At 41.7% G+C, this 22,817-nt stretch overlaps 1 protein-coding gene across 4 annotated transcripts in view; it reads right to left on the bottom strand.

The window, feature by feature from the left end:
* The window catches only part of wdr37 (WD repeat domain 37), a 135,580-nt gene that overhangs the window by 6,474 nt on the left and 106,289 nt on the right, over positions 1-22,817 (bottom strand). For all 4 annotated transcript variants that reach the window (XM_078232744.1, XM_078232764.1, XM_078232755.1 and 1 more), the window contains one exon: positions 8,627-8,761. In XM_078232744.1, the coding sequence (XP_078088870.1) occupies positions 8,627-8,761 (135 nt within the window). The remainder of the gene's footprint in view (positions 1-8,626; positions 8,762-22,817) is intronic.

Genomic DNA, 22,817 nt, shown 5'->3' with positions numbered 1-22,817 from the left:
ATAGGATCGGCGTGGAGGGACCCAGACAGATTGTAGGTGATCCGGACACTTAGAATGCTTGCTGCCTTTTGGCTACACATTCTGCTCGTTATTCAAATTTCACATATTGCGACCGTATTCATTAGCTTATTATGTAGCAGTTTATAAAAGATCTTTTGGAAATCTAAATATATTACATCGACTACATTACCGTTGTCTACTCTCTCAAAGAATTTAATTAGGTTGATGAAGTTGAAGCTTTTGAAATTCAACTTGACTATTCATCATTATATTTTTGGTTTCCTGAAATTTTTTTCCAACCATCAAGTACTCCTTCATCCACCTCACCAGCTACCCATCTCAACCATCTACCCGCTTGCCATTTAACCCAGTTGCATATCAGAAGGCTTGGGCCTATGTAAACTTATTTGAATATGGCAGCTATTGTCATAAAAGGGGGCTTCTCCTTCCTTTGAATCTACTACGCTCACTGGACTTACCCTGGAGCCACTCCACTACCCATTTCTACTTCAGCCAGAATCAGAAGATCCAGGAAATGGGAAGCATCCTCAGCGTTGCACAACCTTCACAGGCAGCGACAACGAGCCCCGCATTGCTGCTGGCCGTAAGATCTAGGCTCTGGTATTTACCACTGTTATTAACTGAGTTAAAGGCTTTTTGAGACGCCAGCGTAAGCAATGTGTAAAACTTACAAAAGGACAAAGCAAAGCAAGTTTTCCATCTAAAACCAGATGGGTGGCAAGGGAAGCTGTGCAAATGCCTCCCATCTGTCTCTGGTGAGCTTCCGTGGATATTTACAGGATAATTGCAATTTTTTAAAAATGAGCTACAAATGTGAGCAAAGTTCACAAAAAGAGTGCATTGACAAAAGCATTTTTGGATTCGAACAGTAATCCAAATCTAATAAGAAGGAAAGTACACACAGATGTGTAAATGTCATTAAAAACTAGAAACCATCAGTACAAAATTTACTTAAAGCTTTGCTTTTCCACTTTTACTTCAATCAGTAACCTTTACAGGACTGGAATTTCCTTTCAACTTTGTGCTGCTGGGCTAGCTATTTTCAAAAGTTTCATTTGTGAGGGAATAATTTTTGTTTGTCTGTGTTTTTGTAAGTTAGCACCCGTGGGGTGGCCTTTGGTTGACTGGAGATGGTAACATTTAAGGTACAGAATAGGAACAGGGGCAAAATCCTGTTGGGAGACTTAAAAAGGTCACAGATCCGTTGAAGGGGCTGAGTGAACAGCAGCCCGTGGGCAGCAGATGGAGAGGAGAGTCAGTTCCATGCAAGCTGAAGTGCTGGCGTTAACTCCGTGCTGCGTGAAGGGGCTGGAGCTCAGAGAAGCTCCTTGCCGCTGAGAAGCTGGCGCTCAAGGCAAACATGGAGCAGGGATTGCTCCAGTGCTGCTAAAGAGACTGAGGCTCAGAAAAAGCACTGGAGCAGTTGTTGCTGGCAGTTCAGCCAGGGTGCTGGGGCACTGAAAATACTGGCAGTGGTGTTGGCTCGGTGCAGTTGGCTGTTCCGTGAAGAGCAGTCATTGGCAGCAGCATGGCTGAGGAGCAGAGACCGTGCCTGAGTTTAGACACTGGAGTTGAGCCTGTCCAATACCGGAGATCTTATTCTCAGTAGTAGGTCAGCTCAACTACAAAAGGAGACCTGGGATCATACCTGGAAGAGGTCTAGAATAGCGTGCCTTTTGGCTAAGGATTGTACTGGTGGAACATGCTGGAGTAGAGCTGTTATCAGGTGGGGATCAGACGGTTCTTGGGACCCAGCTATTTACAATCTATATTAATGATTTAGATACAGGGACAAAAGGCTCTATAGCCAAATTTGCATGTGACACAAAAATTGATGGGACAGTAAGTTGCAATGAGGAAATAAGAACCTTACAAATGGATATAGATAGGTTAGAGAGTGGGCCAAAATGTGGCAGATGGAGTTTAACGTGGTCATGCCTTTTGGTCGCAAAAATGGGAAGGTGACTTATTATCTAAATAAGGAGAGACTTCAGGGTGCGCCGGTGCAGAGGGATCTGGGTGTCCTCGTTCATGAGTCACAGAAAACTAGCATGCAGGTACAGCAGATAATAAAGAATGTGAATGGAATGTTGGCGTTTATAGCTAAAGGAATAGAATATAAAAGTAAGGAAGTATTGTTGCAACTATACAAGGCATTGGTGAGGCTGCACCTGGAGTATTGTGCACAGTTTTGGTCCCCTTATTTGAGGAAAGATGTAGCGACATTGGAGGCAGTTCAGAGGAGGTTCACTAGATTGATTCCAGAGATGGGGGGTTTGTCGTATGAAGAGAGATTGAACAGTTTAGGCCTATATTCTGGAATTTAGAAGAATGAGGGGAGATCAAATTGAGGTATACAAAATGATAAAAGGTATGGATAAAGTAGACATGGAGCTTCCCCCCTTTCTTCCTCTCACACCCTCCAACATGGTCCCTTCTGCTCCCAAGAACACTGATTCATACTGGGTACAGTTCTATATGAAGGGCCGCCCTCATCCACATGAGCATTCTCCTTATATGTGACCCTCGGCTACATTGTTTGATATGCTATTCAAATATAGAGATGAGGAAAGGTAATAAAAGCTGAGCCCAATGATGTCCTTAACTGCACTTTCCAGCAAGAATTATAAAATGGAGATCAGAATAGGGTGATTATCCTCTCACTTGGCCAGAATTAGTGTGGCTGAGTATAAACAACTACATCGAACGGAGATCACTTAACACAATACAGATCACGGATCAAAGTGAATGGCAACCCGTGAGGTAAATGAGGCAGCACCATTCTCTCTCGAGCCGCAGAGCTTCACTTAATGAGGTGAATTTTTCTAATCCATTAGATCATTCTTTCTTTCCACTAGCAAGCACTGCTGTGTTGCCTAAGTGCTTCAGGACATCATGAGAATGTGATAAATGCTGCATAAAAGCAAGTTCCTTCATGTTCAAGCATTTGTTATGAGAGAGAAATACCAATGGAAGTCAGTGTTAATCAAAGTTTCTGTTTGTAGTGCCAGGGGTAGAGGAAACGAAGTAATCACAAATTCTACCCTTGGTTTAGCATCAGTCTGTCAGTGTTAAACTGACCGAGTAAGTCAGTGAATTACGGAAGTGGCGACTGGTATGAACCCACAAATCAAGCAAACACGGGGGGGAAAAAAAACCTTCCAACACAATGGGAGTCCCTCAAGTAACAAAGCTTGAAAAATATCTTAATTTTCAAAGCCAACACTTGTAATTTTGTATCTAAAATCTGTTTCAAAATTACAGAAGAAATCAACCACAAATAGCTCATATCCAATTCAGACTGGCAACCCATCACTGGCTCCAATAAGGAATCTTTCTTTCAAATACATAAAGCCAGAAGATGGGCTCATATAAATAGGCTCATGATCAGAGCAATCTATACATAAATCCAAAGCTGAGATTTTTTTTAAAAATGAAAGATTAGATTGCTGGTTTACCAGTTAATGAGAATTTTGAAGAAATATTTTCATCCCTCAAGGCAGAGGAAACAGTTAAATATTTTTTCACATTACAAAACTGAACAGAAACCCAATAAATATTGCTGTGAATGTACATTAGCATGTCACCTTAAAATCGTCTTAAATGATGTAGGCATGAATGATCAGAATTTAATTCCACTTTCACAATAATTATCTTCCCTCACTATCGGAAGTAGTGCACTGACTGACTGTTCATACCAAAATGACAGAAGCAGAATTGCTCGAGTGGCACTGCTGATCTTCACCCAATTTTATGGGTGTGCTCCATAGATAAGTCTCTTTATTAAGTCTGGTTTAGAATTAAATTTTAAAAATTGGAAACTAGAATTTAAATAAATTAACTACAGCAGAGAAGTTCACAAGCATTACAGTACTTTTTCCATTTCTTTCCTAGTTAGAACCTCTACTCAACGATTCGTCCCAAAAAATATGAAACATAGGGCTCATCTAAAATATCTTCCAGTTCCGATGGATGGTCATGGAGCTGAAACATTAAAGTTTATTTATTAGTGTCGCAATGAAGTTACTGTGAAAATTCCCTAGTCGCCACTTTCCGGCGCCTGTTCAGATACACTGAGGGCCAACTTTGGCCTGGCCAATGCACCAAACCAGCACACCTTTAGGGCTGTGGGAGGCAACCGGAGCAAACCCAGGCAGACACGGGGAGAACATGCAAACTCTGCACAGACTATGACCTAAGGCTGGAATTGAACCCTGTTCCCTGGCTCCGTGAGGCAGCAATGCTAACCACTGTGCCCTCTCCTCCTCTCTGTCTCAACAGATGCTATTTGACTTGCTGAGTGTTTCCAGTGTTTTCCATTTGGAGATTAAGTGGCGGGATGCACTCTCTGCTGCCTCAGAGACTCAGACTAAAATCCAATCCAGGTTGATGCGCCAGTCTAGTGGGTGCACCGGCTCTGCAGGAAATGAATTTGGGAAGTATGAGTTCATTTCCTGATGAATACAGTTAAAGAAAACTGCTCTTGATTCAGCACCGAGTGGAAATCCCATTCAGGCTGGGGTCAAACGATACCTTGTGCAGGAACGGGAAAATGTCAGAGAGGGGCAGTTGGAATTTTTTAGTGTAATGGCACATTGCTCTGCATCAAATCATGCTATTTCTGATCAGCGAGTTGTTGATGCTGTCAATGTGAAATGGACAGCTTGCATTCTAATGTCTTTTGATAAGCACTAAATTCAAAACAAATTAAAGTAAATATAGTAAATATATGTTAATAACCAAAATAATCTAATTCAATAAGAATGACATTCAATCCATCATATGTAACACATTTATCTTACAGAAAAGTAGACATAGTATCAAAGGTCGCTTGGCGAAAGGCTGATTTGGCTTATCATCATGTGACACCAGTTTTAACATGTTTTATCACACGTGTGAGAGAATCGGATAACTAGACTAACATAAAGCAAAACACTTCTTTACGGACACTGCAAGAAGCGAATTGTCACATGCTTCCAACAAACTAACCACAGTCCTGGATTGAGCCATAACATGGCGTTGCCAGACCAGATTGGTTGAAAGCAGCAAGTTTAAAGTTGAACATTAAAAATGTAGGTGCACTCCATTTCCTGTTTGCTTTTATATCCTCAAAATGTATATCTATGTATGTGTTATATCTATCTCCATCCATTTTATGTTTTCACTCCATCAAAATACATCATTCCCACATTCACAGGGCCAGCAGATCAGCTGCATTCTGTACCCTCCTGATGAAATTAAAGTATGCGAAGGCAGCTTTTCTTTTCTTTTTTATGAAGCCGCCTCCTCAAGACAGACGTAATAGGGACAGCACGGTAGCACAGTGGTTAACACTGCTGCCTCACAGCACCAGGGACCCAGGTTCGATTCCCGGCTTGGGTCACTGTCTGTGTGGAGTTTGCACGTTCTCCCCATGTCTGCGTGGGTTTCCTCCGGGTGCTCCAATTTCCTCCCATATTCTGAAAGACGTGCTGGTTAGGTGCATTGACCCGAACAGGCGCCGGACTGTGGCGACTAGGGGAATTTCATAGTAACTTCATTGCAGTGTTAATGTGACTTACTTGTGACTAATAAATAAACTTCAACTTAGATTTTGAACTTACCCTATGAGAAATCATTCGGGAGATCCCGTTTCCCATCACTGTTAGACACTAACTTAACCCTAGCACAAAGATTTTCCACAGCACTTCAGCTAGAACCCTTAATATTTCGAGATCATGGTTGGGTTTGTGATAACAATGACTTGCATTCATATCGCACATTTGGTGCAGTAAAACACTGCAAGATCCTTCACGGGAACATTTGACACCAGGTCACATAAACGGATATTAGGACAGCTGATCAAAAGCTTAGTGAAAGCAGGAGGTTTTAAGGAGGGCCTTAAAGAAGCAGAGACATGTAGAGAGTTGGAAAGCTTTATGGAACGAATTTCAGAGTTTGAGGCACAGGCAGCCGAAGGCATGGTCACCAACAGTGGCGCAATTAAATGCTGGGTGGGGGTGCATAAGATGCCAGAAGTACAGGGACAGAATTGGCTTGGGGGACACGATTGGAAAATTTGCAGACAATATAAAGATTGGCCAAGTAGTGGATAGTGTACAGAATAGCTATAATCTCCAAAACTATATTGATGCGTTGGTGGAGTGGGCAGTAAAGTGGCAGGTGGATTTTGACATTGAGAAGTGTGAGGTAATAGGAAGGTCAAACAGTTGTAGGGAATACACAATAGTTGGGAATATATTAAGAACGGTAGATGAAGTGAGAGATCATGGCATATAAGTACCCAGGTCCCTAAAGGCAGCAGTTCGAGTAGACAAGGTTGTGAAGGCAGCATGGGATACTTTCCCTCATTGGCAGAGGTATAGGATATAAAAGTAAGGGTATAATGTTGGAATTGTATAAAACACTGTTGAGGCCACAACTGGAGTACTGTGTGCAGTTCTGGCCGGGTGCAGGAAAGTGGGATTTGAAAGGGCACTTGGGCTGGCATGGACAAGAAGGGCTGAATAGCCTCCTGCTGTACTGCAACCTATGGTTCTATCTTGATGATTGTAGGGCTGAAGGGGAGTCACAGAAATAAGGATGGGCAAGGAGGGATTTAAGCATTCACGGTGGCACAGTGGTTAGCACTGCTGCCTCACAGCGCCAGGGACCTGTGTTCAATTCCCGGCTTGGGTCACTGTCTCTGCAGAGTCTGCATGTTCTCCCTGTGTCTGCATGGGTTTCTTCCAGGTGCTCCGGTTTCCTCCCACAGTCTGAAAGACATGCTGGTTAGGTGCATTGGCCTTGCTAAGTTCTCCCTCAGTGTACCCGAACAGGCGCCAGAGTGTGGCGACTCGGGGATTTTCACAGTAACTTCATTGCAGTGTTAATGTAAGCCTACTTGTGACACTAATAAATAAATCAATAAAAATAAAATTAAATAAATAAAAATAAAGTTATGAAAATGATCAGATCATAAATCAAATAATAAAACCTTCCAGGAATGAAATAATTACTTAACAGCATATTGTTTCTTCAATTAAGCTCCCTTCCCTTACTGTCCCAGAAACAACATCAGATTGAGGTAGTTTGTTTATTAAAACAAAAGAACAAAGGAATAAATGAAGAATGAGAAACTGTGGAAAGGGAGAACATAAGAACATAAGAAATAGGAGCAGGAGTAGGCCATCTAGCCCCTCGAGCCTGCCCTGCCATTCAATAAGATCATGGCTGATCTGACGTGGATCAGTACCACTTACCCGCCTGATCCCCATAACCCTTAATTCCCTTACCGCTCAGGAATCCATCCATCCGCGCTTTAAACATATTCAGTGAGGTAGCCTCCACCACCTCAGTGGGCAGAGAATTCCAGAGATTCACCACCCTCTGGGAGAAGAAGTTCCTCCTCAACTCTGTCTTAAACCGACCCCCCTTTATTTTGAGGCTGTGTCCTCTAGTTTTAACTTCCTTACTAAGTGGAAAGAATCTCTCCGCCTCCACCCTATCCAGCCCCCGCATTATCTTATAAGTCTCCATAAGATCCCCCCTCATCCTTCTAAACTCCAACGAGTACAAACCCAATCTCCTCAGCCTCTCCTCATAATCCAAACCCCTCATCTCCTGGTGAACCTTCTCTGCACTCCCTCCAATGCCAGTATATCCTTCCTCATATAAGGGGACCAATACTGCACACAGTATTCCAGCTGCGGCCTCACCAATGCCCTGTACAGGTGCATCAAGACATCCCTGCTTTTATATTCTATCCCCCTCGCAATATAGGCCAACATCCCATTTGCCTTCTTGATCACCTGTTGTACCTGCAGACTGGGCTTTTGCGTCTCATGCACAAGGACCCCCAGGTCCCTTTGCACGGTAGCATGTTTTAATTTGTTTCCATTGAGATAGTAATCCCATTTGTTATTATTTCCTCCAAAGTGTATAACCTCGCATTTATCAACGTTATACTCCATTTGCCATATCCTCGCCCACTCACTCAGCCTGTCCAAATCTCTCTGCAGATCTTCTCCGTCCTCCACACGATTCACTTTTCCACTTATCTTTGTGTCGTCTGCAAACTTCGTTACCCTACACTCCGTCCCCTCCTCCAGATCATCTATATAAATGGTAAACAGTTGCGGCCCGAGTACCGATCCCTGCGGCACGCCACTAGTTACCTTCCTCCAACCGGAAAAACACCCATTTATTCCGACTCTTTGCTTCCTGTCGGATAGCCAGTCCCCAATCCACTTTAACACACTACCCCCAACTCCGTGTGCCCTAATCTTCTTCAGCAGCCTTTTATGGGGCACCTTATCAAACGCCTTTTGGAAATCCAAAAACACCGCATCCACCGGTTCTCCTCCATCAACCGCCCTCGTCACATCTTCATAAAAATCCAACATGTTCGTCAAGCACAACTTTCCCCTCATGAATCCATGCTGCGTCTGATTGATCGAACCATTTCTATCCAGATGCCCTGCTATCTCCTCTTTAATAATGGATTCCAGCATTTTCCCTACTACAGACGTTAAGCTGAAGAAAATTATTCCCCAGTGAGAGAAGAAATTATTCCCCAGTGACCAATGATGATTTATGACATAAAAATATATTTAAAATCATTTACCTGTTGACTGCTGAGTCAGTACGAATTGTTGCTATTGGAGACCGCATGTTCTTTAGATCCCAGACTTTCACAGTTCTGTCATCACTACCAGATACAACATTATCTCCCACAGTAAAGACAGCAGATGTTACAGTACTGAAAGAGATAAAACATGTGGATAACGATTAAATAATTTAATACCAACACATCAGAGATTTGTCTCTAGCTGATATATTTAGTTGCTACCTAGGTTTCCTAGAATTTTTTTAAATATATGCCATATGCCTCATTCTTCTTGGTAAATTGTTATACTCGTCACACCACTGGATGTTTGTACTGATGAGCTGTTAAGCATGAGCATTAACATTTCTGGTCATATACAAGACAGATGCAGAGAAAAGTTCCCTCTCTCCACTGTCAACATGCACGAAATCTCGCCTCAGCCTTTACTATTTGAGCATATTTGAGGTGGTGGCCTTGTGGTATTATCGTTAGACTATTAATCCAGGAACTCTGCTAATATTCTGGGGACCAGCGTTCGAATCCCGCACACGGCAGATGGGGGAATTTGAACTCCATAACAAAAAATCTGGAACTGACAAAATACTGATGACCATGAAACCATTGTCGATTGTGGGAAAAACCTATCTGGTTCACTAGAATCATAGAATCCCTACGGTAAAGGAGGAGGCCATTTGGCCTATTGACTCTGGACCGACCACAATCCCACCCAGGCCATATCCCCGTAACCCCACACATTTACCCTGCTAATCCCCCTGACACTAGGGTCAATTTAGCATGGCCAATCAACCTAACCCGCACATCTTTGGACTGTGGGAGGAAACTGGAGCAAACCCACGCAGACATGGGGAGAACGAGCAAACTCCACAAAGACAGTGACCCCAGACAGAAATTGAATCCGGGTCCCTGGCGCTGTGAGGCAGCAGTGCGAACCACTGTGCCACCGTACTGCCCTTTGGTAGATCTGATAGATTTGGAACAAACTACGCCAAAATACAGTTGAATTCGAGTATTCAAAAATCTTAAGGTTTTCCATAAACTGCTAAGTTTAACATTTGTACAAATAAGTTTATTGAAGCAACATAAACCAGTATATCACTGTTATTGTCTAACATTCAGGATGCATAACCTCGAGATTACTGGTGTTATCAGCTGATGAATGTTTAACATGGGTGTATGACATGGTTTTGTTTATCTTAAATGTATTCAAGCCCTCAGATAAGACAGTAGATTGCAGTGCCGTATATTAAATGTTCACGTATCAATATTAACAGTAATTTATCAACGCATTTTGAATTTAAATCAAAATCCACAAGCGATGGCTACTACTAGATTCCCCAGACAGTCCATATATCAGATCAAATGAAAATCTGTTAAACTTTGACAAAACTATTTTGCCCAAATTTCAAATTCATCAACTATATATCCAGAATCTTCAGACACACGACAGATTGGGCATCATGTCAAAACTGGAGGAGACTAATTTACCCTCAGTCCAGGAGTAAATTCCTTACAAACTAATCAAAAATAGTACACAGAAGTTAATAAATGTGAATCCTCTTACTGCATCCGGGTGTCAGCAATGGCTCAGTTGGTAACACTACTCTTCTGCATCAGAAAATTGCAGGTTGAAGTCCCTCTTCGAGAAACTGAGCACAAAGTGTCTAAGCTGACATTCCAGTGCAATACTGAGGGAATGCTGCACCGTTGGAGGTGCCACCTTTCCAAACTTGCAGGTTCTACCATCCAGAACAAGGGAAGCAGACACATGGCAACACCACCATCTGCAACCTCCCCTCCAAGTCACACACCCACCCGGACTTAGAGCTATATCACCGTTCATTCACTATTCCTGGGTCAAAATGCTGGAACTCCCTAACAGCACTGCGATTGTACCTACACTGTGTGGACTCCAGAGGTTGAAGGTGGCAGCTCAGCACCACCTTCTCAAGTGCTTTTGGGAATGGGCAACAAATTCTCACCCTTCCAGCATTCCACGAACAATACAGAAATCCCCTGGATAAGACATTGAACACTCTCAAGTGATGTAAGAGATTCCAGGGTGCTACTTCAAACAAGGGCAGGGGAATTTGTCCTGGTGAATATTCATCACGCAAACAACATTACAAACAGATAGGTCATTATCTCATTGCGGTTCGTGGGTCCTTGCTGTGTGCAATTTGGCTGCCATATTTCCTACATTACAGTCAACACCTCGCTTTGAGGCATTCTGTGGTCATGAAAGGTACTATGTGAATGAAGTCTTTCTATCTTTCTCCATATTTCTATTTTAAATGTAATGCATATATCTTCCTCTGTGATCACTGCTACATTAAATGAAAACTAAATGTACTTCTGGTCTCCAATTTCTATCTACGACTGATGAGCCTAAAAAAAAAGACAAGATCACGTATGAACATTTAACGAAGTTTAATATTTGGTAATTTACAATGGCAGTTGTTCCTGTCTGTGTGTTACTCAAGGAATGCAGACTTCACACACTGATCTAGATGCTGATTGAATTTAACAGCATCCAGGCCACCAGAGGCCCTTTTATGCAGGCACACTTAATTCAAATTGACATTAAATTAAGGTTTAATAAGGATTAAACTACTGTGTGTAAATGGAGCAAAGTTCTTTAATTTAATACTACCCTAAAGCTAAAGCATACTAGTTTAGCATGGGGTGGCACCCTCAGTGCTAAAGACATACAAAATCTTTTTCAAACAAAATACTGATGGACAAGATGAGACACATTAACCTCATGGTTCTTTGCATTTATAAAATATGATATGTACACTTACAAAATATATGTGTTTTTTAAACTGAAAATGTCAGCAACATAACTAAATGGAAAATAATGGAAATCACAGCACGTCAATTAGCCTCTTGAAAAAAAAATGATGGGTGAACTGTATAGGCAGAAAACTATCACCAAACCAGAATGAGATAGAGAGAGAGAGAGCGTCCATAGTTAACTGATGAAAATAATAAGTGAAAAATATTTTGACACACTGCTCTGCATTAACAGTCTTTTCAGTTTTTTATTTTAGAATAAGTTAGACACATCCGTCAGGAAAAAGATACAAAAGTCTTCGGTCACGTACTAACCGACTCAAGAACAGCTTCTTCCCTGCTGCCATCAGACTTTTGAATGGACCTACCTTATATTAAACTGATCTTTCTCTACACTCTAGCTTTGACTGTGACACTACATTCTGCACCCTCTCCTTCCCTTCTCTGTGTACGGGATGCTTTGTCTGTATAGCGCTCAAGAAACAATCGTTTTCACTGTATACTAATACATGCAACAATAATAAATCAAATCAAAAAAGCCCAAGTTTGATCGCTGAGACCCAAGTTTGAATTCAGTTCAAACCATTAGAGTGAATACACTTTCTGCTATAGGAATCTACCCAAATGGGGTTTGAACAGTTGGATGCCAGATTGTGATGGGCACAGATCTCTACGCAAAACAGCTAAATTGGCAAACTTGTATAACGATTCATGCAGAAAATAAAATCTCTGCACTAATACAATAGATTGTGTTAAAATCAGCAGGGACCAGTAACATTTTCAGTTTTTTTTTTAAGAATCCAAAAATCTAGGTATTTGCTAAAGGAATGAAACTGTAAGGCTCACGGTTTAAGCAAAATAATTTTACTACCCAAAAATCAAAGATGAACTATATTAATTACACTCTATCTTAAAAGGTTTTATTAAAGAAAATAAAATACACTGAACATATTTACACTCAAAATTCAATGGGTGGGATTTTCCAGCCAAACTTGCCCCGAAACCAGAAAATCCTGCCCGAGGTCAACGGACCTTTCCATGGTCCGTCCCTCACCCGCTACGATTCCCGTGGCGGGCGGAACAGGAAAATTCGCCCCTACATCTCAACTCCATTTTCCTTCCACATCCATTCGACTTGTACCCCAATACCCCCAAATCAGATATTTGGGAAGATATGGGAAGACTGAGTTAACGATTCGCATACAGGCTGAGATTTTTTGGACCTTGGAATAGGGAATCCTATTCATCAGAAGTTTAAGTTTCCAAAAGGATGCATGTTTCAGAAATATCTTCTTGTTGTTTGAAATGACAAAGTTTTCTAAAATAATTGACTGTGGAAAGATATTCTAATTTCCTTCATTTCCAGCCCTCAGCCCAGGGCTTTTGTCAGATTAAGTCACTGACCGTTTCATTCACAAGGGGTTCTACAAACCAGCCGACAATCAAATTCATATCGAGATGCGAAAGTTCTGAAACATCAACCAAAAAAATAGAAAAATTTGGCCTAATCTTAATGACACGATCCCAACAAAAGGATTGCTTTGTTTTGCCCAGATTGTTCAAGAATCTGTTAGAGACCAAAATTACTGAACAGTTGCGCCAAGGAAAAAAGTGTAAAAGCAAATAAATCATCGGAGGAGAGAGAGCGAGAGATACCTTATAAACTTGGTCCAAGACACACTAACATTGATATGTTTCCTTATAAATGCTCTTGCGGATTCCAAAGACAACACAAATCGTGATGGCTAAGGTAATTATCTCAGCTTCCAGCAACACCTAATTTCTGCTGTCTCACTATTCTTGCAAGTCACAATTAAAGTGACAATCCAACTCTCCAACTTGGCAGCCAAGAGCTTCAGGGAAAGTCATCAGTCTGTGTTTCTAAGAGAAATAGACCTATTTCTCTGGGTGAAAGCAGAGTCCTGCAAATTGGTGGGTTCGCACTTCTGCTGGTTCCTGCTAGTATTACATCCGGATCTTTACCCATATATAATTAATTCCCATTTATCTGGAGTGTCAGACTAATTAAGTACATACATCAGGGAGCCAAGTATGTCTTTTTATCTTTCTGATGAGAAACATTCCTTAAAAGGAAGCAACTCTATGCCTCAGAGTAAAAGGTGCCGAGTCAATTTTGCTGAACTCACCATATATTTCCAATTTGTTAAGTCACTGAAACTTGCTTTTAATTGTTTAGCTAATTGCATTAATTTATTATTTTTGCTTTAGAACTACATGATAAACCATTTTAATTATTAGTGTTTTTACATACGAAGTCCTTGGAAAATTTAAGTGTGCCAATGCTTTGAATCACAAGTTCGAGCTGGAATGTGTAATTTATTTACCAGAATGGTCAATAAGAGGCGGTACAGTGGCATAGTGGTTAACACTGCTGCCTCGCAGCTCCAGGGACCTGGGTTCGATACCATGGCTTGGGTCACTGTCTACATGAAGTTTGCACATTCTCCCTGTGTCTGCGTGGGTTTCCTCCGGGTGCTCCGGTTTCCTCCCACAGTCCAAAGATGTGCGGGTTAAGTTGATTGGCCATGCTAAATTGCCCCTGGTGTCAGGTAGAGTAGCTAGGGTAAATACATGGGGTTATTGAGATAGGGTCTGGGTGGGATTGTGGTTGGGTGCGGACTCGATGGGCCGAATGGCCTCCTTCTGCACTGTAGTGATTCTATGATTTATGAAGAGCTGGAAACTTGGGAGGACTTAAAATGAGCCAGCAGTAAATATGCAAAATGTGGTCACCCACTTTGGATCCAAGAATGACAAACCAAAATATTTTCTACACAGCGTGAGACTAGGCTCACAGCAAAGGGTCTTGACAATATTTTGGCTTATTGCTCAAGATATGTGCTGCAGAACTACCTGTTCCCTTAGCTAAGCTGCTCTTGTACAGCTACCTAAACATGGAGAAAATAACCCTGTTTACAAAAAGCGGTGTCGATGGTAGTCATGATGTGGAGATGCCGGCGTTGGACTGGGGTAAACACAGTAAGAAGTCTCACAACACCAGGTTAAAGTCCAACAGGTTTATTTGGTAGCAAATACCATTATTTGCTACCAAATTGGTATTTGCTACCAAATAAACCTGTTGGACTTTAACCTGGTGTTGTGAGACTTCTTACTGTACAAAAAGCAGGACAGTGAGTAAATTTAAGGAGGAGTTAGACAGATTTTTAATTGGAAATGGGTTGAAGGATTATGGGGAGAAGGCAGGAAAATGGGGATGAGGAGCATATCAGCCATGATTGAATAGTGGAGCGGACCCAATGGGCCGAATGCCTAATGCTGCTCCTATATCTTTTGAACTTATGAACTACAAAAACCGGAACACATCCAACCCAACCAATGGTCACTCCATCAACATAACTCCAATCATCAGCAAATGAATGGAAGGAGTTGTTTTCAAGTAGCACTTGCTCACCAATAAACTGCTTACCAATACTGAGCTTAGGTTTCATTAGAATCACTTGATTCATTAGCAGGCTAAAGAAGCAAACATCTGGATGAGAATATTTTTTAAAACAGTATATTGAGTGATATGATTTGCCGTGTTTCAATTTATGAAGTGTTTTGGATAACGTTGTAATTATATTTGCATCTGGCTAGTCACAAAGTCATAATTTGTTTATGATTTCAAGCAGTCATAGAATCATAGAATCCATAAAGTGCAGAAGGAGGCCATTCGGCCCATCGAGCCTGCACCAACAACAATCCCACCCAGGCCCTATCCCTGTAACTCTGGGTGTTTACCCTGAGAATACCCCTGACACTAAGGGGCAATTTACCATGGCCAAACAACCTAACCTGCACATCTTTGGACTTTGGATGGCACTCATGCCAGCTCAGGACAGAAACACAATGCACAAGATCTGATACTTTTGAGCCTCTCCTAACAGGATCATACAGGTATGGAATGAGACAGCACAGAAGAAAACCATTTTCAGTCCACTGTGCCTCATTCAGTTCTTTCAAATTAATTTCACTTCCATCCTCTACCCTGTAGGCCTGCAATTTGTTTTCTCTTCCAGCACCTGCTCAATGTCCTTTTGGAAATTACCACCAATCTGCTTCCAACACTCTTTCAGGCAGTGTTTTTGTTTTAATTCTTATGTTGGGGGAGAAACTTCTGTCGAAGCAAAACATTGATGAACCTATGGGCGTCTGGGACATGAGGAAGTGGAAGAAGACCAGACAGACAAGGGCAATATTGTTTTTGTGAACGATTAAAGTTTGGTATAACGATTTGCGTTCTGGATAGATTTGCAGCGCGGTGGCACAGTACTTAACGCTGCTGCCTTACAGCGCACGGACCCGGGTTCGATTCCCAGCTTAGGTCACTGTCTATGTGGAGTTTGCGCATTCTCCCCATGTCTGCATGGGTTTCCTCCGGGTGCTCCGGTTTCCTCCCACAGTCCAAAGATGTGCAGGTTAGGCTGATTGGCCATGATAAATTGCCTCTTAGTGTCAGGAAGACCAGCAGGATAACTAAGTGGAGTTACGGGGATAGGGCCTGGATGGGATTGTTGCTGGTGCAGGCTTGATGGGCCAAAAGGCCTCCTTCACTGTAGGGATTCTAGGATTCTAAGTTTTGAAAAATAATTGACTGATCTATGAAAATAGGTGCATTGATTGTGACTTTTAAGGGGTATCTGGACAAATACATGAATAGGATGGGTATAGAGGGATATGGTCCCCGGAAGGGTAGGGGGTTTTAGTTAAGTCGGGCAGCATGGTCGGTGCAGGCTTGGAGGGCCGAAGGGCCTGTTCCTGTGCTGTAATTTTCTTTGTTCTTTGATTGCACTGGTACAACACAATACAAATTGCACCTGCACAGCCACACCGGGAAATCAATCACGTGAATAGGTTTATGGCCAGAATTGTATGCTTCAAGCAAAATAAAGTGTTATTGAGGCTCATGGTATATTCCAAGAACTACAGTATCATTTCACAAAAATAACCTTCACGTACAATCCATCTCCACTTTGTGTCAAGAGATTTTGAGTATATCTTGTACCAAAATACATATGTCAATTCAATTTACCACAGCCACATCACAGTAATCTGCAGTGCCTGACAAATCGCACTCTTCTCACCTAGATGACAATCATCTATTCACAGATACCTTTTCAGGCACCTCCATTCTCACTGTGATTTCCCCATTAGTTGCACGGAGAGAAAGCAGAAGTGGAAGCATTTGTGGGAATGGATTTTGAATATAGTGCAGCTTGCCGTTGAAGATAATTATGTTACAAAGAGCAACAAATCAGCAGCAGTATAAATTGCGGGGCGAGGTGGGGCAAACAATTCTTCCTTGGAACCGGGCTAAACTTAGCACTGAAAAAGCAAGTTTCTGTTCATTGTTTGGTTATGACCAAAAGGCAACCACTATTCTAGCTTTTTTTTTTGCACGGAAAAGCAGCTGCGTAACACCAGTCTACAGTTTTATTATTAATACAGGAGACCCTATTGAACTGAATCAAATCGTGAGAGGGTGTGTCCGGGATGTGTCCGTGTCCGGTATGTGTATGTGTCCAGTGAGTGTCTGTGTGTGTGTCTGTGTGTGTGTGTCTGTGTGTGTGTGTCTGTGTGTGTGTGTGTCTGTGTGTGTGTGTGTCTGTGTGTGTGTGTGTGTGTCTGTGTGTGTGTGTCCACGGTAGCACAGTGGTTAGCACTACTACTTCACAGCTCCAGGGACCTGGGTTCGATTCCTGTCTCGGGTCACTGTCTGTGTGGAGTTTGCACATTCTCCCCGTGTCTGCGTGGGTTTCCTCCGGGTGCTCCGGTTTCCTCCCACAGTCCAAAGATGTGCAGGTTAGGTTGATTGGCCATGCTAAAATTGCCCCTTAGTGTCCTGAGATGCATAGGTTAAAGGGATTAGCGGCTAAGTGTGTAGGGATATGGGGGTAGGGCCTGGGTGGTGTCGTGGTCGGTGCAGACTCGATGGGCCAGATGGCCTCTTTATGCACTGTAGGGTTTCTATGATTCTATGAAATAAAAATTCCCACAATAGCAACATTGAACTTTATATCAAATGTTTTAGATGTTTGAAATGTTTGGCGGGGGGGGAGCATCGCACACAACAAATATTTTCCCCCTGAGAGAACAAGAGGAAAACTGAAGGTTTGTTCACAGGGCCTAATATAGTTACAGAAACTTTCCAAAGCACGGTAGGAATGCAGCACACAGACTGGTGTCTTCGAGAACAAAAGCGGGTGCATTGTGGGATCTGAGAATAAGGACCGACTCCCCATCCCTGGGATCCCAGAGATTTAAACAAAAAACAGCCACTGGTTCAAATTTAATGGTAGTCACGATTTGCCAAAGCAGCTGACTGAAAAAGATAATTTTTTTTTTTGCAGAACTCCATCAAGAATAGCTGTTAACCATAAAGATAAAAAAACAAGAGGTCATATATGCCAGCTCTTTTACTGTGGAAGTGAAACTGTGAAATTCCATCAAACAGTCGGTTTATCGTTTAAAATTCAGTGAAGAGGTAAATCTGTAATGTGGTGAGGACTGTCCCTCCTGTCACACCTGAAGAGCAATATGACCCCTCATTTGCTTTATCAATCATAGCCCATAAATTTAAAAGCAGAATCCCACCGGGGGTGCAGTGTGATACTGCTATTCCCAGGCAAAGCTGATGCCTCTGCCAAGGCACAGCTAAACTCATTTATCTTGTCCTAGAGAGCAACGGAGCATACACTTCCAGCTGACAGTGCGGCAATTTCTCCTCACACACCACTGACTGTTCTGGAACATTCTGCTCCCTGAGCGGGTCTCAATCACTGAAAATACTGTAATGCTAGCACTCCTCATTAGAACTAACAGCTGTCTCAACAGTTAAAAAGGCCAGAAACTGGTTTGCATACCAATCTGTTAAAACTTTACACAATAAAATGGCTACAATGTAATTTAGGATTTGCAAAACATCCAAAAATAACTCCTCATTGAAATGCTATGCCACTGCATCTTGGTATTGGACACTTGTACAAATTTGATGAGTTTTTAAAATATTAGGGAAACAAGATATGGTTTAGCGCTTCAGATATGTCACAAGACATACCTAAAGTAATTTTTGTTTTAAAAGACTGTAAAAATACAAGTAGAATTGTACTTATTTTGGACTATAAGCTTTGAACAGCAAAATCAGAAGTACATTTTCACATAATCACACAGAAGTACGTCTGTGAAGAAATCCATGCAATTTCATTTCCTTTACACGGGCAGCTTTTTTTTTGTTTAAAAAGTCATTTTTCTACCTTTCCTGACAATTGGTGACATGGTAAACTCAGCTGAACCAAGGGAGGTCCTCAAGGCCAAAGGCTTCAACAAAGGAAGCAGATAAAATTATAAAGAGATTGCTTCTTAAAAAAATATATAGCTCACAGTCCTGCTTACTGATTCTAGGACCAATTCCGATTTGATAATTACCTTCAGCAATTACAATACCCTTCTAAGCTGCATCAATATCTTATTTCAAAATCGATTGCAAAATGATTTGCTATAAAATTCATTTACCCAAGTAGAATGGATGAATTTTAATTTTTAAAAAGCCATTGTCTGTAAAATAACTTATTCTTACGTACAGGTTTTCTATAAAGATGGCACCCACGAACAGGCAAGTTTTGGAATTATTTATTTTTCTCACTTGCGTTAACAGAGCACCATATATTATGCTGTTTGAAACACAAATAAAAATAACCTATTTAAAGACAGGCATTTTTTCTTTTGGTTTCAGAATCCAGCATCCGCAGTAATTTGCTTTTATCCACTATTTAAGGACAGGTTCTGTAAAATTGACACTGGCTTCTTTCTAACTATATCATAGAAACCCTACAGTACAGAAAGAGGCCATTCGGCCCATCGAGTCTGCAATCCCACCCAGGCCCTACCCCCATATCCCTACATATTTTACCCACTAATCCCTCTGACCTACACATCTCAGGACAATAAGGGCAATTTTTAGCATGGCCAATCAACCTAACCCGCACATCTTTGGACTGTGGGAGGAAACCGGAGCACCCAGAGGAAATCCACGCAGACACAAGGAGAACGTGCAAACTCCACACAGACAGTGACCCAAGCCGGGAATCGAACCCTGGTCCCTGGAGCTGTGAAGCAGCAGTGCTAACCACTGTGCTACCGTGCCGCCCTTTTACTTTAAGAGGGACTACACCAAGTTATCTTAAAATGCCTGCAAGGATACATTCACTATTTGCACAAATATAGACCAGATTTTCACTTCATCTGGGTTCAATCAGTTCATTAAGTGCATCTGTCAGTGGGAGTACACTACTCTAAATCATACACAAAAAAACTTAGTGCCCTACCTAAAACCTCAATTTCCCAAGCATATAATCCATTGAATGACCGAGTGCCAAAATGTCAATCAAGTCCGATCTCCTTCATTTACAGCACAGCAGAGACGGTATAGAATGAGAAGAGGTTAATTGTTCCATCAAACCTGCTCCTTTCAGAGACCCTGAACAATATACCTCACCACAAAAGCAACAACTTGTATTTATATGGTGTCTTTCAATGTTTAAAAAAAAAACAAGGTTTACATAGGATCGTGAGATTGTGAGACAGCATTCACCACATAAGAATTGAAAACGGTTTCCTGAGATCCAGGTGTGCTGAAAGTTAAATCAAAGAGTTTTGATTGATTGTGAAGAGGAGCTAACTTTGTAAATATGCTGCGCTTCAGCCAGTACTGTTCACTTATCTGTTCTTCATTAACTAGCTGCCTCTCGGTAACTAGCTTGCATTTCAATCTATTTAAGAGCATATTCAATCTGCCTATCAAAGGGAGGAGATTTAAAGACAGCACATGGCACTTCACAATAAACTCATGAACAGGAAATCCTTACCACAATACCAGCTCATGGCCCTCACAGTGTTGCTTCCCTCGATATCAAGCAGGTTAAATAAAACAAAAATGCTGTGGATTCAGTGCAATATGACTTTCGCAATGCTGAAGAAGTTGTTAGATGCTGCCAGACCTGTGTATTTCCAGCACTTTTTTGTTTTCATTTCAGGCTAAAGCATACTTCAGATTAGATGGGAATGAAAGGAGGTGACACTAAGCCCAGATAAAATAAAATTCCTAAATCATAGTCCTCCCCCGCACCCTGAAACCTTTGTATGTGCTCTTGTCACTTCCACAGAGTATAATACTCTTCTTGCATAAAAGTTTTAAAGTTTAAAGTTTTAAGTTTATTTATTAATGTCACAAGTAGGCTTACATTAACACTGCAATGAAGTTACACTGAAAATCCCCTAGTCGCCACACTCCGGTGCCTGTTCGGGTACACTGAGGGAGAATTTAGCCTGGCCAATGCACCTAACCAGCACATCTTTCAGATTGTGGGAGGAAACCGGAGCACCCGCAGGAAACCTTGGATGTGAAATTACATGTTCTATCTTTAAGTTTAAAACTATCTTTAATTTTTTACTTAACCACAGATGATTGGTCCTCCCCTTGGAATTTTTCTTTCTCGTTGGAATGCATATATTCTATGTCATCTGAAATATCCTGTTAAATGTCCACCACTGCATCTTTATTGACCTCTCTCTTAACCTGTGGGAGAAAACCGGAGCAACCGGAGGAAACCCACGCAGACACGGGGAGAACGTGCAAACTCCACACAGACAATGACCCAAGCCGGGAATCGAACCCAGGTCCCTAGCACTGTGAGGCAGCAGTGCTAACCACTGTGCCACCGTGCCACACAAGTTCCAACTTGTAAAACTCTTTCCTGCACTCAGTCCCACTCATCTCCTATCTGACCAAGAACGTTACTCAGCTCTCAAGACACTCAGCCTTCCAGTCTGGGTCAGAAAAGGGCTGTACAACATTTTGAATTCTGCCATTGTGAAATAGTGTTGGTTACTGTGCTATGTTAAAAGCTTTACTTTGGACATGTTAATCACAGAGATAAAATGGCAGTAAAAGGAATTAATTGTTCATTTTTTGAGTATTGAGAATGGTTTGCAACATTGGTCACAATTGTTTTTTTCTCTTTTAGAGTATTAATACAAATGCTTTACAACAGGGTTACTTTTGAGACAGAAGTTGTAACATGATGAAAATGTTCAAAAATAATTCAGATGCACAAGGAAAAGACAGGGGAATGGAACCACACTGACAACTGCAGCTGAAGAGCTAATATCAGCACAGTTATGATTCATCAAATTGCCTTTTCTACTGTAATTCCATAATTCTATAATCTGTCGTACCTGCTCCATATTATTTATCAATAGTCTGAATGACGGGGGTCCCACAACAGATCCTTGCGGGAACTTTACCAAGCATCATTACCAGGCAAAGACTGGTGGGTTTATCTATCCATTTTTAATCACATCTTTCTGTTAATGGATCCATTTTTCGGTACAGCTCTCTGGGGACTGGAACAAATCTAAGCTTAGTTGCTACCCAATGCTGCAATATTGACTTATTATCTTGTACTGATTTAGCAAGCAAAGCCGATATTTTACAACCACTTTACAAGAACAATGTGCTCATGTAAAGCCAGCTCAGTCAGATGTTACAGTATCACAATTATTGTGACTTGTGAGTAATCAGACCTCGGTCACAAGTGAAAATTAGCTCAGTTTTCAATTGTTCAGTAATGATGCTTGGTGAGGTTCCGCAAGGCTCTGTTGTGGGTCCTCCATCATTCAGACTACTGATAAATAATACAGAGCAGGTACTCCTGATTATAGAATTATGGGTTTTCCAAGTAAGTGGCAGCAACACTTCCACTTTACTGTCTCGCCTGCATAAAAAGAGCAGAATGTGAAATAACAGCATTTTGGAATTGAACTGTCTTCTTTTTAAAGTTGCTCTGGTCGTTTAGCTGGTATAAGCTTTGGAACCAACTCTGTCAGCTGCTTGTCTTCAAAATAGCTGCTGGGTATTTTGCTACATGAATTGCAAACAGAGTACTCTCGTGTATGGTCTGGATTAAATATATTGGATTCTAGGAGATATCTTGGCCTGTAGTAAAGAGATGGGGGAGGGGGTGGGGAATTCTCCCATCCCACCCGCCACGGGAATTGTAGAGGGGGGGTGGGGGTGGCATGCAAATGTCCATTGACCTCAGGCAGGGTTCTCCAGTTTTGGGGCGAGCGCAGCCAGAGAATCCTACTCATGACTCTTTTGCGCAGAGGATTCTTGTTATGGAACAATAAAATGGGTCAGTTTGCCTAATTTGATCAGTTTTAGTTCAGTCATGGCAGAAGATCAGAGTCCAACTCGAGGGACTCGAGTGCATAATTTGAGATGACAAGTTCAACAGAGTAATGAGGAATTGCTGCAATGTTGGAGGTGGCATCTTTCAGATGAGACATTAAACAGAACAGTGACTTCACTTCAAAA

Source organism: Mustelus asterias, chromosome 2 (assembly GCF_964213995.1).
Source record: "Mustelus asterias chromosome 2, sMusAst1.hap1.1, whole genome shotgun sequence".
Classification (NCBI taxonomy): Eukaryota; Metazoa; Chordata; class Chondrichthyes; order Carcharhiniformes; family Triakidae; genus Mustelus; species Mustelus asterias.
Note: the sequence above shows the minus strand (reverse complement) of the source record. Positions and strands in the feature narration are given on the sequence as shown.